The following is a 17,918-nucleotide window of genomic DNA, read 5'->3' as shown; positions in this document are numbered from 1 at the left end:
CAGCACCTTTCATATCTGATTTACATGTCCCCAGTGTATATGCCAGGCTGTCATTATGACCCCCCACAGCCTCTCCCATCTCTAAAAGATCACACCTTACTGAATTCCTCACCAACCCCATGAACACAATGCCTATATGGCCCAAAGATCTGGGCATCATACACTTCCCTCATGCTCAATATCCTCAGTTATTTCCTTGTATTTTCATCTTCCTGGCCCTGATAGTTAGGGAGACTTGGACAGTGTCAGCCGAGTGTGCCCACCGGCTTGTATGAGGCAGACTATCAGGAACCATTTCCTTTGTATCACCTCAGGTTATGCAGCCCTTGTCTCAAGGAGGGCAGAGCAATTTTATTTTTCAGTTTCTATGCTTCAGGGCACTCAGGCTGATCCCATCTGCTCCCATAGCCCCACAAGCCAGGCTGTGAAAGGCTCCTTCATTTCTTACCTAAGTCTTTACCAACTAAAGCAGTTTAGAGGCAGTGTATCCCCTAAGCAACAGGTTCTTGTGCTAGGTCATTTTTAAGGCCTCCATTTTCAGGCTGAATTATGGGTCACCCCTGCCCCGCTTCTTCTGTACTAAAAATTAAACCAGAGCAATAGTGTCTACCACTTCTCCCATACTGTCTCCCTCCTCTCTGATTTTTCCCACAGGTTCCAAGCTTCTGATGCCAGGAAGGCTGTCTACCAGATTTCATTATGCCCCACTGCCATCCAAAGCAGCAAGCCATCTCATCACCTCCATCTCATCACCTTTTCCCACATTCCCTGAGTCATACATAAACTAGCATGGAGGGTGGCGTCACGTGTTCTTTTTCCACCATAATTCCCCGTACACAGTTCTTTCTGGATAGACTGCGCGGCTTCAATGGCAAGGACCAAAAAGCTGCTGCCTTAGCCGGCCTGTAGCCCAGTTTCAAATGTGCTGTTTTCAAACACCGAACTATATTCTCTAGTTCATTATCCATTTTCAGGGCATCCCCACCACTGTAGCCTGCTTGTATGGCGAACTCCATCAAAAAGGCATTGTATTCCATAGCACATAGGGCAGTGGTTCTCAATCTGTGGGCCTCAACAGGGACGGGTCAAATGGCCCTTTCAGAGCAGTCACATCTCAGATATCCTTCATATCAGGTATTTACATTACAGTTCATAACAGTAGCAAAATTACAGTTACTAAATAGCAACAAAATAATTTTATGGTTGTGGGTCACCACGACATAAGGAACTGTATTAAAGGGTCGCAGCATCAAGAAGGTTAAGAACCACTGACACAGAGGAAGGCAGTCACTTTAGGATTCCTTTCACACATATTTCCACGGTCAGCTTGGCCTCAGGCACATTTCTTATCACCAGATTGTAAGGGCACTAACAAACCAAAGAAAAGACTCCATCTAAGCCCAGCACAGTGAGCCAATGTGTTTGTTTACAGGAGTTACCTCCAGAAGCACAGATGATTCTCAGGCAGCTGCGTTACCTAAAAGCCCCGATGCTGTGGCACAAATGAATGCCACAGCACTCCATTGCTACCCCACCTCCTGCACATCCTAGCATGCCCCCTTGCTCAGGGCCACATGCAGCTGGGTCAGGGTTATATTTAAGCTGGGAAGGGCAAAGGAAGGAGTGGCTGGAACTTCTCCTAGGGGGTCTACTGACATCCTCCTCCCTTTCTACCCCTGCAATAGTCTCCTGTGCATAATTAGAACTGCTCTGAAGTCAAGACGGCAGAGGTCATGCCTGCAGGACAGACTTCCACAGCTCCTCTTCCACCGCAGGCCAATGATCTGGTCATCTGTTTAAGAAACAGATGGGAAACACCCAGAGAACTGACGCATGCAAACCTGTACCTTCAAAGGGGGTAATTCTGGGGGCACAGGTGGCAGTGAGAGCGTCAGAAAGCAGTGAGGATTATCCTGCAATTGCCCTGGCTGGCTATGAGGACTTGGCCCTGGACAGCAGCCTTAGGGTTGGAGCCTGGCTGCAGGGACAACAGGGGGCAGTGGGCGTGAAAGGGGAAACTCCCAAGTTTGTGGTTTAGCCGGCGCACTTGGCTGGCTTTGGGAATCTCTACTTCATTCGGATATCTAACGAGGTTTGCATGTGAACCACCTAGTTGAACATATGACCACAAATTTTAAGAAAACAAAATCTGTCTGAACAAAGAGATGGGCTGTTTATAACCACCTGGAGATGGGAATGGTTAAAAGTCCAGAAAGACTTGGCAGAATGAAGGTGACAGATGAAGAGAACAGATGCGCTAGCACCAGGAAAGGCCAAGTATTAGCGCTTTACTTTGCTGCTGTTTTGCTTTTGAGGCACACCCTCTGTAGCCCATACCAACTTGAACTCATTTGTGCAGCCCAGGATGGTCTTGAACTCATGGCAATCCTCCAGCCTCGGCCTCCCGCACGCTAGAACAATTTAGCTCTCTTTTTAACAGTTACTCGTCTGGACTGAGACCCCACCGTACGTCTGGCTGGCCACCACCCGGGAGGGATTGTCACAATCCTGGGGCTCGCGGGCACTGCAGAGACCCGGTCTCCCCTTACCCCACCCCCACCCGGACCAGGCCGCGGGCTGCGACACCTCAGGCCGTGCAAAGCACCCCAAGCCCTGAACCCAGGGCTGGCGGCTGCGAGGCTGAGCTCACCGAGGCTGAGATCAGGCGGACACCAAGGCTGTAGATCTCTCCCAAGATCCCGTAGCGCCATCATGACCGTGGAAGTACCGGCTTGCCTCTGCTCCCGCGCGCGCTCCGAGACGTTTCGGCGGGCCAGTCACAGCCTTCGGGATTTACAGTCGACCAATCACCGCGCGGGGCTGAGTTCGTAACCTAAGCCAATGGTCTGGTTCGTCCATTGCGTGCGCAGAAATGGGTGGGGCGAAGGCTGGAGGCTAAACAAGGCTGCCGGAGATTTTCCTCTAGCATGCCGGTTAAAGTCGGGGGTCAGGAGCACACTAGCGTTCTTGTTACCAGGCTTGTCTTTTTTACACGACAGGAAACCTAGAGGCCAGTGGAGATAGGACACTTCCTGTACCAGCAGTCACCTTGGTCCCTGCCCAGTGACACTTGGCGTGCGTGTCAAAGGTACCTCACCCGTGGGACAGCACGCAAGCGTTGTTCATATTCGAACGTGAAGAGTATCCCGGCGTTTGTCGGCCTAAGCAATAAGGGAAATGCAACCAGAAATATTACAAGGGCGCACCTGCCGTGCTAGGACTTTACAGAACATCTGGGCCCGTGTGCTGCTGGAAAGAAGCCAGGGCCGCCATGTTAATTAAGGGAGAGGCCAGCTGCCCTTTGGCACTGCACATGCGCAGATGAGCGCACCTCCTGGCGGCCTGGAGGCGGGGGAGCGAAGTGGGTGGGGGGGTGAGGAGACGTGCGCCTGCGCGTGGCATCTCCTTCGCATCCGGGCCGGAGTTCTCCTGCCCCCTCCCCCGCCCAGCGCCGCCGTAGCACTTCGGTGCGTTGCACCGCGGGAATCTGGGCAGTTCGGTTCGCTGCTAGGCGCCGGACCCCACCCGGTGGGCGACGGGAAGCGTGCTTGCGCCTGGGCCCTCGCCGCTGCACCGCGGGGATCTGGGGAGGTACGGTGCCTGGCCTCTCGGTGCATCGCTGCTCCGGGCGCCGCAGCCCGCAGCCGTCTGCCTTGCTCGGCCCTGCCCCTCCCCAGGGGCGCAGGCCGTCGGTGATCGCCCACCGCCCAGCTCCGCGGAGCAGGGCTGCGGTGCGGCGTCCAGCGCGTTCCCGCAGCCGGCCCTCCGGCCTGCCTTCCCCGCAGGCAGCCCGCACCTTGGAGGGAGGGAGCAGTCTGTGCCGACACCGGCGCGGCCAGGCGGGGAGATGAGCTTCTTCGGCTTCGGGCAGAGCGTGGAGGTGGAAATCTTGTTGAATGATGCGGAGAGTAGGAAGCGAGCTGAGCACAAGACAGAGGACGGGAAGAAGGAGAAATATTTCCTCTTCTACGACGGGGAAACCGTCTCGGGGAAGGTGAGCTTATCTCTGAAGAACCCCAACAAGCGACTAGAACACCAGGGCATCAAGATCGAGTTCATTGGGCAGATCGGTGAGTCGATTCCCTGGGATCTCCCCAAGCCCCCGACGTCAGCCCGCCCCTGGAGTCAAGTGTGGGACGGGCGGGGAGCAAAGATTTTCAGGGCCCAGCTCCTGCGAGGCCTGTGACAGGCTCTTGTCAACTGCAGTCTGAAGGCTGGGGTTCACCCACGAGTCCTGCCCGTGGGCGACTCCCCCATGCATTCATTACCTTCTTCCAAGCCAAAAGTGACAGCGTGCTGCTGGGGAGGTGGGGTCAGCCTAGGAAGGGTAGTGAGCCCCCTACTGTACGATTGGATGCTCATCTGGTACCTGGGTACCCCCATTGTCTCTGCAGTATGCCCCCAGCTTTGCTTCTTGCACCAGGGATTTCATAGTGAGGTGCTTAGGCAATATCCTGCAGGTGGGTTTGACAGCTACAGCTGTCAGATCCAATCCAAAGTTAAGCGGCGACCCCACCCATCCACACACACACATATATATGTCACATATTTACACATATATACATGTATATATGTACATATATGTGTATATATAGAGAGAGATATGGTGTGGTAGACAGCGTTCATAAAGGTTCTGTTTATCTCACCTCCACTTTGCTTTGATGTGCATGTTTTGAATACCTTCAGCCTGCCTCCTTCTGACTGCCTATATTTCTCAGACTTTTTTATTAGAATGCTAGTTTTTAGTTGTCTGGTTTTTTTTTCTTTAAAGTGAAAGAAGTGATACCGCAAAAATTACAATTAAATGATCAAAAATTTGCAGTGCTCAGTAATCATCTTCAAAATATAGTTGCTAATTTTACTAGAACTAGACAAGGGAAAGTAGTAAAACAAAAATATGTGGGGAGCCAGCTGAGTGTGGTGGCACACATCTTTAATCCTAGCACTTGGGAGGCAGATATCTCTGTGAGTCGAAGCCCAGCCTAGCCTACAGAGTGAGTTCCAGGCCAGCTGCTATAACATAGTGAGTGAAACCCTGTCCCAAAACAAAACCCCACAAAGATTTGGGAAGCTGCAAAAATATTTGTGTCATGAGGTCGTGGGTAGGTTATGTCTTGTGGATGGTGAACACTTGTCAGAAAATCCCTGCCCTGGACTCCATACTGCACATATGGTCACTGATTTTAGAGACTTCACTGGGAAAGCTTGTTAAATTCACATGTTAAGAGTTTAGAATAGCATCTGTTCTCTCCCTTTTACAGAGGCAGGGAGCACTGGTGGGAGTACCCCTGGGAAAAGGAGTCCTGGTGGCCAGATTTTGCAACCCACTGTTTGTCCTTAAGCATCTGGTCTTTAAAAATGGGAAATCTAGCTGAAGACTGGTGGACCATAAAGGACCTGTTGGGTTGTTTTTAAAACTAGGATGTGAAAGATCTGTTGCTGTGCCAGAACAGGGAAGATGTGAATTTCACACTGGTTGCTCTGCTGCGCCTGGCTCGGTGGGCGGGACAGGTGCACTGTTGATTGATCTCTGGCGGCTGATCATTGTTGTTGCAGACTTTTTGCTGTATTCTCGGCCTTTCCTGTACGAGATTGACATTCCCTACTTTTTGCACATAATGCTGTGAGATATTGCCATGTGTCCCCTTGGAGGATAAAATCAGCCCTAGTAAAGAATCCCAGGTCTAATTAGATAAATCCAAAGCATTTTATGTTAAGTATAACTTATGAAATTGTCAATACTTGCCTACTGAGAATTGGGATTTTAAGTAGGAGTTTTAAAGTTGCAACATTAGTTCTTTAGCTCTGTAATACCAGTATAAACAGACATGTTTTAGTCTTTGTCTATACTATCATGCCCAGATTATGAATAACTGAGAATGTCCCCTGCTTCAGACAGTATGAAATGAGCCATTCTAAAAGGAATGCGTGGTGTCAAGATTTCAGTCTCTTTTATCTGAATGCAAAGGAACCAGAGACTGTTCTAATTGCCGCACCCCCCCCCCCACTCTCTTGCCTAACTCCTTCATTTCTAAGATAGTAACCTTACTGAATTTTCTTAAAACCTTTTATTGCTTCTTGGGATCATTTTCCCCAGGCCCTTGACACTCTGACATGATCAGGCCTCAGCTTTGTCAGCTGTAAATCAAGAACACTAAAATTACCTGGTTATTAGGATGAGCTATTGGGGGACTGTGTCTCATGTCTCAGGTAGAGTGTTCCCTTAAAAAGATAAGAGGAGTCAGTGCAGTGACACTTGTGTATCACAAACTGAATTACAGCCACCGATTCAGTCTCCCCTAGACTTCTTTTACTCTTCCCAGTGAGGTCGCCATATGGACTTTTACAAATGTTATGTTTCAGCTCTTTGCCTTAAAGCTTTTCTTTGTGCCACATGGACTTTCACACAGCTAGCAGTGGGTGTGGTGCCTAAAGTATATAGTTCATGTTCACTCCCATTCATTATCCATGGTGACATGAGAGAATGGGAATAGATTGAAACAGAATTATAAACGGTATATTCATTGTTTGGGCTTGAGGTATATTTCTTGATCTAGGAGAAGATGTCAAAAAAAAAAAATCTTTCTAACTAGACATGATGGCCAATACTTATAATCCCAGGACTCCAGAGACTAAGCAAGGAAGATCTCTCTCGAGTTCAAAGCCAGTCTAGCTCAAAACAAAGCAATAAAGAAAAAGCCTTTCTAGATACGTTTGGTATAAAAGTTTATCTCCCCCCCCCCCCCCTCTGTTCCTAAAGTTGACTGATGTTAAAGGTGCACCAGCTACTCGGAGGTACAGAGTCCTTTCCTTAAGTTTCCTATTTCTTTGTTATCTTTGTGACTTCTCCAAAGAATCAAGGCATGACATACTGTGTCGTACAGCTAAGACAGTTATCCTGAAGTGACTTCAGGGCAGCGGAGCGAGGCGAGTGGGTAGCTCTGTTGAAGTTGTGGTTCTGTGGTTTTTCTCCTTGGTTGCATTCTTTGACTGTGCATCAGGTAGGTGGAACTTCAGTCAGGTTATGAGGTCAGGCTATCTGGGTAACTGTAGCTACAAGCAGAGAGAGCGACTTGGCATCTCTGAGTTTTGTCCTCCTTCCTGCTGAAGCAGGTTGCTCGTTTGTTTGCTTGTTTGTTGGGGTCTTGGGAGGAGTTGGATTTGGAGTCCCTTGTGTCAATCTATAACGAGCTCTGGCTATCTCTCCCATACCCTTCTCATCAACTTCTGCAAGGATGAACTCCCTAAAAGACAATTCTCATATTGCTGATCCCTTTAAAGTTTTTTTTTTTTGTTGTTGTTGTTGTTATTTTTACCAGCTCCTTAGAGGGAGTCTATTCTTCATGGAGTTTGTCTCAGCCTGCCTTTCCAGATCCATCTCTCTTTAACTTCATCCTCACTGATGATAGCTCCTTCAGATAGCCTCTTCTAGTCAGGCATGGTGCTGCACACCTGTCAGCCTGGCACTTGGAAGACAGAAGCAAGAAGATCATGAGATCTAATCCAGCCTGGGCTACATCATGAGACCTTTTTACCTTAAAAAATGAAGTAAATGGGGACTGGAGAGATGGCTCAGCGGTTAAGAGCATTGGCTGCTCTTCCAGAGGTCCTGAGTTCAATTCCCATTATCCACATGTCAGCTCACAACCATCTTCCCCTTATATCTTAACGTTTTTTTTTTTTTTTTTTTCTGAAAAGTGTGACCTACCCAATTTGTTCTTTTTCTTCAAAGGCCTACCTAGTCACTTCCTCTACTATAAGCTCCAGGGATACATCTTTTCAAGCAGGTTGTGACTTCTTTATTGTTGGGTTTATCTTGTTTTTTCAGTTGTCTATCTTTTTACCCCAAACGCCAGAGACTGCGTTCAGTCCAACACTAGCCCAGTGATTAATCTCTAGTCTCAATAGCTAGCACATAAAGTGCTCAGTAAATGTTTGTTAACTGGATAATACTGGTTCAGATCTAAGATTTTACAGAAACCATTTTCTGAAATTTTTTTCTCATCTTTTTAAAAAAATTTTATTTGCCTGCATATATGTCTGTGTGAGGGTGTCAGATCTTGGAGTTACAGACAGTTGTTAGCTGCCATGTGGGTGCTGAGAATTGAACCCAGGTCCTCCAGAATAGCAGTTGGTGCTCTTAACCACTGAGCTATGTCTCCAGTCCCTTTTATCATCTTCTGTAGAAGCCAGGAACAAACTTAGGGCCACAGCTATACTAGGCAAGTATTCTGCAACTCTGAACTACATCCCTGGCCCCAGGAATTACTCTAATGGGAGAAAGAAACAGTCTAGATCAAGCAGCTGGGTCTCCTGCACATGCTTGTATAGGAGACATTCATGAGCTAGTTAGGTGTTCCTCAGTTAAGGCCACTGAGAACGTAGGTGGCATATGACCGTCATGTACCTAATGGAACAGCATTTTCCTGAGGGATCTAGGATGTGAAAACAATAAATCTAATGCCAGCTCACTTGTTTTTGCATTTTTTCCATCATATTCCTATGTCAAGTTGAAATGACCTCTCCCTGTTTGAGAAAAGAAGAGTTTGCCAGACCTGTGGCTCACTGGGTCCTACAGCAGCTGCTCTGGTGTTACAGTTTGAATGTTGTTCCAAGAGAGTAACAAGTTCCTAGTTCTCCATTTAGGGCCATATGTTTGTGTCATCCTTCCTAAGTTCTTCCGCTGCTTTGTTACCCTCCCTGTACCTAGCACACGTCTTCTCATGGCATAGTCTCTGTTGGAACAATTCCAATAAGTGTGTCATGAGGGAAGTTCCAGGTTAGACCAGTGGGATTAGCACGATGCAGTAGTATACAGAGAGCACCCAGGAACTACTGCATAGTTTTCCTGCTGCAGTCCTCTGGGAAACACTGTTAGAGGATGTAAGCCAGACTTGAGAATCTTACAGGCTAATGGGGTTAAATGAACCAAATATAATTAGAAGGTCAAACTTGCAGAGATGGGCAGACACAAATATCCTTATACCCCAGAGCCAGATACATACTTTTCACAAAGTTTTTAATGAGCTCATCAGTACCAATAAGCCTGTACTTTTAAAAACTCCAGAGACTTTTTTTTTCTTAAACTCATTTACTTTTGAAATGCCAACTGTAAGAGCACATAGAGGTTAACCGGATTGATTCCAGCAGACTTACTATGTTCTCAGCGGGGCTTAGATTTGCACAGAGCAGAGAGCTGAGTGTGGACAACCCAGAGGTGTGCCAGGAGCAGGAGCTGTAGCAAGCAAGGATCTTCATCACGTAGTCAGCAAACAGGCTAAGGAAGTCAGATGAGAAGGGGGCTCTTGCTTTATACCTCTCCCAAGTCCAACATGAAGCCTAGACTGTGTGTGGTGCTCCTCCAGCAGCGGGTCCCAGGGTGTCCCAGAGGCTCAGCCTGTGATGTAAAGCTGGCTCAATTTCCTTCTACAGTGGCAACCTCCCTTCTTGGCCGTTGGTGGCAGGTATTACCACGAAAACATCCTGAGTGCAAAAATTATTTCCTCCTTTTGAGTGAAGAAGGAAACTAATGACAGACATTACTTGGAAAAAAAAGAGTGGAGTGAGGGGTTCAGTTTCTCCTTCTAGCCTGAGGGCTTCCGTGTTTGGGATGGAAGAGAGGCTGTTTTTATGGGCTCTGGAGGGTCTAGGCCTCTTGCTAGAACACTTGGATTTTCTGCCTCAGTATATTCCAGATGAAACCAACCTTCCTGGCAAATAACAGTGTAAAGCAACTATTTCTGCCCCTGTGGCCACAGTGTTTGCAGATGCATTCCAAGTTCTTATTATAAATCAGAAAGGCCATTCCAAGCTCGATGTGATAGCTGGCATATACCTTAACTCTAGCACTAGGGAGAATGGATGAATCAGGAGAGTGACCATGACCTAAGGCCAGCCAGGGATATGTGTGTAGCAAGACCCATCTCAACAAAGTAAAGCAACGAAAGGCCATTCTAACCCTCCTGGGACCACACTGTTCTCCTGTGAAATTTCATGTAGGCACTGATACTGATGTGTCGTGGGAGGAAAAGTGCTGGGGAGAATGTGATGCTGTACAGAAAAGGTCTTCTACCCAAGTCCCCTGCTGGGCCAGGCAGTGTACTTCTGAGCGTTGCTAGGATCCTCAAATCCTGGCAGCCCGAGCACACTCGGAACCCTCTCTGTTTTGTTTATTTCTCGTGTTGCCTTTGGGCTGTGTGATCATCGAGTTTGTGGTTTTTCCATTCCCTCTTTCCATTTCCCTCTTGATGCTACAATTTTCCATTGAAAGTTCACAAGCACTGGGTCCTTGTGCTTTTTACTTGAATTCATTGGCACTGGGGGCTTGGGAGCTGAGGTAGAGCATTCCTGAGTTAGGGATTCAGTTCTCACATGAGCCAAAGCCAGCTACCAGGTTAGATCTCAAGACTGAGTGGAAGAGTTCCTGTTGCTGAGGAGGGCCAGCTCTGTCCTGCCCTGGCCATCTCTGCATGTTGTTGCTTCACTAGGGGCATAGTTAGTTACTGGGTTGATAACTTTCTCTCATGTAATTTGGAACTACCATCTCCCTTTGGAGGACTTGTAGATTATCACTCACTACCCATCATCCCACCCACTGCTGAGATCACTTAGTATTTGAAAGAGGAAGTACATTATTTGTAATGAAAGACTGATGGCTGGGCATGATGGCACATGCCTTTAATACTTAGTACTGAAAGCAGAGGCAAGTGGATCTCTGTGAGGTCAAGGCCAGCCTGGTCTACATAGTAAGTTCCAGAACAGCTAGGGCTACAGAGATATACTGTCTCAAAAACCAAACCAAAACAAAAAAAAAAAATTGATAAAGGATAATGAGGTAGGAAATAAGCCACATATATTAGCCACAGGATACACTGTAAATTTGAATGGAAGTAGCATTACTAGAATAGAATTATCTATACTATTACCACTTTCATGAACTGAATACTTGTTTTTTTGAGTTTTGTTTGCTTGTTTGCTTAGTTGTCTTTTTTTTTCTTTTTCTTTTTCTTCTTCTTTTTTTTTTTTTCTGCTCAAACCCAGGGCCACCTCATGCATCCCGTACAAGTACTCAACCACTGTTAATACCCCCAGCTCAAGTTGGGTGTATCTTACAATGGCCCACTCTGCTTCCAAATGCCCCCAAGCTAAGGAAAAGCTCCCCTTGGGATGAACGTGTCAGGGGAAGCCTGTGGAGTGTTCAGGGGAATTTGCACTCAGGTTAAGATGAACAGCTGAGATTGTTTCTCTTTGTCTGGAGATGGTCTTTCCCCCAGGACAGGGCTGAAGACTGCATTGGCACTGGAGAGGCAGGATATCTGGTTTCTTGGGCCCAGTAAGGTTTTGATCCCAATTGAGGCTTCAGATCTTGCACTGTTGGAGCTGGACCCACAGCAAGTATACTGCTCTGAGCAGTCCAGTCACCCCCAAGGGAGACAGATGATGCTCTGAAGATGCTGAGAACCAGGACCAGGCTAAAGGGGTAGTGGTCTTCTCTCACAAGCAGCCGCTCCATTGTCCCAGTTCATCTCCCTCCTGTGGGTGACAGCACAGTGCTTGAATTTGAGAATATTTGAGGGATGAGGACTGACCTGTCATGTGGCCCTGCATCAGTACAGGCAGAATTCAGTGCTTACAACTAGAAGCCAGGAAGACAGAGCTATGGGCCTCATCTTTAAAGGTCCTTCAGGCCAAAGGAGAAAAGAAGGACCATGTCTATCTCAAAACTTAATTTTTAAATTACAGAATACAGAAAGTCATAAGATAATTTGGGTCATGATAACAGGAGCTTATCATGAAGAAATACCAACTGGGTATGAGCTCACATCTATAGTCTCGGGATTTGGGAGGGTAAGAGAGAAGGTTTGATGTGAATTTGAGGCTAGCCTATGCTACATAGTGAATTCTAGGCCAGGCTGAACTATGGAATGAGAAAGCCTGACCTATCTATCTTGCAGGATTACTGAAGGAAGATATAATAAAGTAACCATGCATTTCCTGTAAAAGTCAGGAATGTTAGAAAGGTGCTCTTTTTTTTTTTTTTTTTTTTTTTTTTTAAATAATCGATTCTCTTGATACATGCTGAAGCTGCTCACCGAATCTGTGCTAACCATCTCAGAATCTTACCTTTACTGGTGCACAGTCAGTAGATTGGTAATAGGAGCAATGGCCTGGAGCATCACATTGGCTTATTTAGGTTTCTTTATTTCATGTGTATGAGTGTTTTGCCTTCATGTATGTGTGTGCACCACTTGCATGCCTGGTGCCCATGGAGGTCAGAAGAGGGCACTGGATCCCCTGGAACTAGAGTTACAGATGGTTGGGAGCCACCATGTGGGTGCTGAGAATTGAACCCAACTCCTCTGCAAGAGCAACAAGTGCTCTTGACCTCTCAGTTATCTCTCCATCGTACTGGCTTGTTCTTTTTGTATCATGGATTCTCACTATGTGAAGCAGAAGTGTCAGCTGGGCATAGTGGTGCATGCCTATTTGTCTAGCTGTTTGAGACTGTGATAGGAGAATTGCTTATGCCTGAGAACTAGTGGCCAAGCTAAGTAACATAGTAAGTCCCTGTCTCAAACAAGCAAACAAAACAGGAAGTGTCTTTGGAGAGGCATGTGCTTGGGGAAATCCTTGGAGGGGCTGGGGTCAGGGAAAGAGAAGAAACCCGAAAACAAGGCCACACGTCTGGTTTGGGCAGGGCCTTCCGAAGAGAACCGTGCCTCCAACCGGCGGTGCCCTCACCAGGTTCAGTGTAGTCCAGGCCCGCTAGAGGAGTCTCTGTTCTCTCCCCAGAACTCTACTATGACCGTGGGAACCACCATGAGTTTGTGTCTCTGGTGAAGGACTTGGCTCGGCCAGGAGAGATTACCCAATCACAGGCCTTCGACTTTGAGTTTACTCACGTGGAAAAGCCGTATGAATCCTACACAGGACAGAACGTGAAGCTACGGTAAGTGGGCTCTGATGTTTCTCTCTTGTAGTCCCGAACCTGACCCACGAGGGCAGGGCCTGGAGCTTCGTGGCTTTTAAGGGTCTCTGTGTGGCTACTAAGAAGGAAGAGTAGTGCAAGCAGCGGGGTGCTAGTTGGTGTTACCATTGGGCTCCCCTGGGAAAAGCCTTCTGACTGTACTTCCCCGGCCATCTGTGACCCTGAATACAGTTAGTTACCACAGTTACAGTTTTACTACCATTGCACAGAGTCCCTCCAGACCAACAGCCTCATAGAGTGCAGGAAAATAGGAGGAAGCAAAGGAATTTTAATATGGATTGCCCTTGTTTCTGAGGTAATTCATTTCTTTGTAAGCTTATATAATTTTAATAATAGCCATTTTAAACAACCATTTCTTAAAAGTCTTGAAAATTCGGTAATTGGCTTTCATACCTGAGGTGGCTCCAGGCAGGCAGACACCTTAGCTTGGCTTCCAGAGGCTATTAGTCACGTCATTTTGGACTCTAACTTAAAGCTTTGTCTGTTGAAAATAGATACTAGTTTAGGATTCTAACTCTAGATCTGTCTTCTCCATCTTTTGGAAGAGATAAAAAACAATGTAACAGCATAACACTATGGTTGATATATTGTGCACCCTAATAAAGCTTTCCTGGGGATCAGCCACTAGACTAGACACAGAGGTCAGACAGTGGTGGCACACACCCTTAATCCCAGCACTTGAGATCTCATGTCTTTGCTTGGGAAGCACATACACCTTTATCCCAGGAAGTGATGACAGGAAGCAGAAAGGTACATAAGGCGTGAGGACCAGGAACTAGAGGCTTGTTAGAGCAGTTCAACTGAGATCCCTTCTGGATGAGGACTCAGAGGCTTTCAGTCTGAGGATTCATGGAAACAGGATAGGCTGAGGAGTTGTCGAGGTGAGGTTGGCTATGGCTTGTTCTGCTTCTCTGATCTTTCAGCATTCACCCCAATATCTGGTTCTGGGTTTGTTTTTTTTTTTTTATTAATAAGACCGTCTAGCAATTCATGTTATATAACACAGTCTTTTAAAATTGGACACAGGGCCAAGCATTTGGCTTAGTGGTACAGCATTGCCTAGCACATACAAGGATCTGGGACTCATCCCAGGGGTCAAAAGCAAAAAAGATGCACCTGAGATTGTTTTTACTATTATAAGCTGGGAAACTCTGAGGAAGGAGACTGATGCCTGGGTCTCCTAGGTTAAAAACCCACAGCATCTCTAGACTCTTAGATTATATGGCATCGCCGGGATAAAGCAGCGTCCTGTCGCTTCAGTCACATGATCCCATCTCACAGGATCCGCTTGTTTTCATCACTCGGCCCTGAGCTTAGGACTGAGGATTACAGTGAGACCAACATCTCCCTTCCTTCCGGTTTCCCTCCATCCATCAGAACTCCCTCTGTTCAAAGACTTGGAATGTTTGACCCGGATCCCTGCTAAAGACAGGGACTCTTCCTATCACTCCAGAGAAAGCAAGCGCCAGTGAGGATTAGCTAGCAATCACCAAGCTTGGCTATGGGAATTGTTAAAAAAAATACTTGACACAAGGTCTTGTTAACATAGCCGAGGCTGACCTCTCAATCCCTCTGCCTCAACCTCTTCAGTGCTGGGATTACAGGTGTGTGCCACCATGCTTGGTAATTCCTACCCCTCCCCCAGTGGACTTGCCTTAGTGTTTTTATGTCAGGAAGAAAGGTATTGAAAACAGTAGGGTGGCTCCTCAAAAGTAAACAGAAAGCATAGCTCTGTATAAAGCAGCAGCATGTGCACATAGTTAAAGTATATGCAAAGTCCTGGGCTCAGTCCCCAGCAACACACACATACATCATTAAACAGAATCACTGTGTGGCCCAGCGATTCCACGTCAGTTGTGGATCCAAAATTATTGGACAGAGTGTGGAACAGATCATCTGACACCTGTGACCGCAGCAGTATTAGTCACATGATTAAAAAGTGAAAGCAGGCAGTCCTGGTGGCATGTGCCTTTACTCCTAGCAGTAGGGAAACTGAGGCAGGTGATCTCTGTGAGTTCCAGGCCCGCCAGGACTAATAGTGAGACCCTATCTCAACAAAAAACAAACCAAAACAAAAACACAACAAAAACCTACAGTCAGTCAGGCATGGTGGTATGTGCATTTGTGAAACAGAGGCAGATGGATCTGTGTGTTTGAGGCCAGCCTGGGCTACTTAGCAAGTTACAGGTCACCCAGAGCTACACAGTGAGACCCTGTGTCAGAAAATGCAACCGCGCCAAAACTGCACAGTGGCAGCGAGTACTGAAGTATCAGGAGTTTTCAGTCTCCTCTCCTCCTCTCCCCAGTTGGGAGGGGGCTCTTCCTTTTTGGGGGTGGGGAAGGTGGCTGGTGAAGGGCAGGGACATGCTTAGGCCCTAAATAAAAACAGTGCAAAACAGAAAAGAGTTAGAAGTCTCAACTTGAAAATCTTTAATAGCATAAAAACCAGTCTTCTACAGATAGCGGAATGGATTTGAGACCTGAGCAGTTAGAAAAGGGTTAGGGACAAAGGTCTTGTGTTGTGGCAGGAGTCACTGAGGGAAATAAAAAGGACTGCCTAGTGGTCAGTGCCACACAGAGCTGGTAGCCTACCTGTGTGGTTGATGTGGCTAGCATATCTGTTAACTTTCCAGTCATGCTTAATGGGCACTTGGGTTATCAAAGGATTACTCAGAAGAACTTATAACTAAGGGGATTCTTCTCTCGTGGGTGTTAGTGTAGTTGTACATCCAGGGGACTGGGATGTTGGAGAAGGCAGTGCTGAGTGGCTGTTACACTGTTAGGGTCCTCTTCTGTATCTTCTTTCAAACCTGTGCCCTCCCACGCAGCTGCCTCCTCCAGTTAGACCACAGATTTCTTTGCTACTTGGTTGTATTAACATGTAGGTTTGTTCTTGGAGTCCTTTTGTTCTCAGAAACCAGAATTGTAGTTACTGATTATCTGTTGCCTGTCTTGATTTTTCTGTCTGTCTGTTCATCTCCCTCCAGATTGTGAGCTTCCCTTGAGACTGTGTTGTACTTATCTTGTGCCTAGCACAGGGTTAGCTGAGAAAGATCGATGAAAAGAATACTTGGCTTGATTAATCCATTTCCTATTCCTCACTTTTATTGGTTAGATACTGTTTAGTGGACAGGCATGTAAATGTAAGTGTATAGGCCAGATGTCTGTGCTCAAATAGCCAGGAGTTAGGTAAAGAAACAAACTATCCACACAGATGGTAGATAGTGGTAGGGAACATGAAAGGCCTTTAGAACAATGTTTTGGAGTAGAAGGCAGAGAAATCACTTTTGCTATGATAAGGTTCTTAGTTTATAGTCATGAGCTCCCAAAAATATTTTATTTAAAGGAAGGCTCTGCTCTGCCTAAAATTGTAATTGCAGAAGTCTGTGTATAGGTGCCTACGTATGCTTTTTTCTAAGAAAAGGGCCCATAAATCCTCAAAGGGATGTAAATCCCCGAAGGGTTCAGCAAATGTAGGGTTCTCCCAGGTAGGCTGTCTTGGTGTCTGATCTCTGTGGCATCTGGAGACTGGAGGTATTCACTTAGGATGGCTCCGTCTCTCACAGCTATTTCCTTCGAGCCACCATCAGCCGCCGCCTCAACGACGTTGTCAAGGAGATGGACATTGTAGTTCACACACTTAGCACCTACCCTGAGCTGAACTCATCCATCAAGATGGAAGTCGGGATCGAGGACTGCCTGCACATCGAATTTGAGTATAACAAATCCAAGTGAGTATCCTGAGCTCCAAGCTCTGGTGGTAATTACTTCTGAAGGTTAAGAGAGCTCTGGAGTTGAGTGCATACTGACAAAGCCTCATGACTCCATGGCTTCATGGTGACATGCAGCAGGGGGAGATGACAAAAATAATACAGTCGTTATGTGTGTGAGGCTAGTCATAGAGAGACAGGCCAGGGCATGGAAACTTTATTGTTCGGTATATTAAATTATTTACCATCACATTTAAACATTAAGGTGCCTTTCAAAGTCAAGCTTAGCTAGCTTCTTGGTTGTTTGTTTTGGATACTAGGTAAAGCTACTTCCTTCCATGTGTGAGAATAATCGTAGAACACAATGCCACTGTCATTTGTTTCCTCCCTGCCTTAGAAATCAAAGTGAGGAAACCATGCACCGGCAGTGGGCTGCTTCCTCCCTGAACCAAAATGAGTTACAATACAGAATACCTGATGCTTTTTTTGTTTTGACACAGAGTTTCTCTGTCCTGGAACTCACTCTGTAGCCCAGGCTGACCTCGAATTCACAGAGATCCACCTGCCTCTGCCTCCTGAGTGCTGGGACTAAAGGTGTGCGCCACCACCAGGTACCCAATTTATTTTTCTAAAGGTCTTGAAATAACTTTACTTGGCTGGTTGGGAAGCTAGGTTTTAAACTGTGTTTACTATTAGAGCACCAAAATATTTAATTGCTTATAAACCACAGAATTTTCTGGCAGTCTTGTATCTTTCTTTTGAATATAATCTTTTTCTGAAAGTATCTGGAGACCAATCCAAAGTGAAAAGATCATCTACTTTCAGTCTTTATGACCCTCCTTACTGTAGTGGCCTTCCCCCGGACCCACTGCCAACCAGAGCCCAGGAATTAAGGAGAGACAATTTGCCTACTGAGGACTTAGGAACAGAGGGGAGACAACTCATCTACATAGACCAGGCTGCATACTTGTGATCCTGCTTCTACTTCCAAAGTGCTGGGATCACAGGCATGTGTCACCGTGTCTGATGGGAACGGTTTTTAAACCAGGAACATACTTGCTTCCAAGAACAGTTGTGAGACAAAGTTATTTGTTCCTCCGCTCCCTGGCTTGGAACCTAGTGATGCCCCCATAAAATGACCATTGTGACCCAGAGCCAGACCTACTTGGCTTAGCCCACCTGTTGGATAGGTGCTAGGAAGAAGCGTCTCCTCATCCCCC

The 17,918-nt window shown here is 46.7% G+C and overlaps 2 protein-coding genes across 2 annotated transcripts in view; one reads left to right on the top strand and one right to left on the bottom strand.

Annotated features, from left to right (window-relative positions):
- Positions 1–2,971, bottom strand: part of Ncapd3 (non-SMC condensin II complex subunit D3) — a 76,290-nt gene extending 73,319 nt beyond the window's left edge. The window contains exon 1 of the mRNA XM_036194331.1: positions 2,651–2,971. Within this exon, the coding sequence (XP_036050224.1) occupies positions 2,651–2,714 (64 nt within the window). The 5' untranslated portion in view covers positions 2,715–2,971. The remainder of the gene's footprint in view (positions 1–2,650) is intronic.
- A 447-nt stretch (positions 2,972–3,418) lies between these two features.
- Vps26b (VPS26, retromer complex component B) lies at positions 3,419–16,739 on the top strand. Its single transcript, XM_036194334.1, has 3 exons — positions 3,419–4,070; positions 12,793–12,949; positions 16,555–16,739. Exons 1-3 carry the CDS (start codon positions 3,848–3,850, stop codon positions 16,721–16,723), a joined length of 549 nt encoding a protein of 182 aa, XP_036050227.1. The 5' UTR covers positions 3,419–3,847; the 3' UTR covers positions 16,724–16,739.
- Positions 16,740–17,918: the final 1,179 nt, after the last annotated feature.

Source organism: Onychomys torridus, chromosome 7, assembly GCF_903995425.1.
Source record: "Onychomys torridus chromosome 7, mOncTor1.1, whole genome shotgun sequence".
Classification (NCBI taxonomy): Eukaryota; Metazoa; Chordata; class Mammalia; order Rodentia; family Cricetidae; genus Onychomys; species Onychomys torridus.
This window is presented reverse-complemented; position numbering and strand designations above follow the sequence as displayed.

Coding starts and splice junctions, on each gene's coding strand:
- Vps26b (XM_036194334.1), top strand. CDS start 3,848: ATGAGCTTCTTCGGCTTCGGGCAGAGCGTGGAGGTGGAAATCTTGTTG. Junction 4,071..12,792: donor CGAGTTCATTGGGCAGATCG/GTGAGTCGATTC, acceptor TTCTCTCCCCAG/AACTCTACTATGACCGTGGG. Junction 12,950..16,554: donor GGACAGAACGTGAAGCTACG/GTAAGTGGGCTC, acceptor CGTCTCTCACAG/CTATTTCCTTCGAGCCACCA.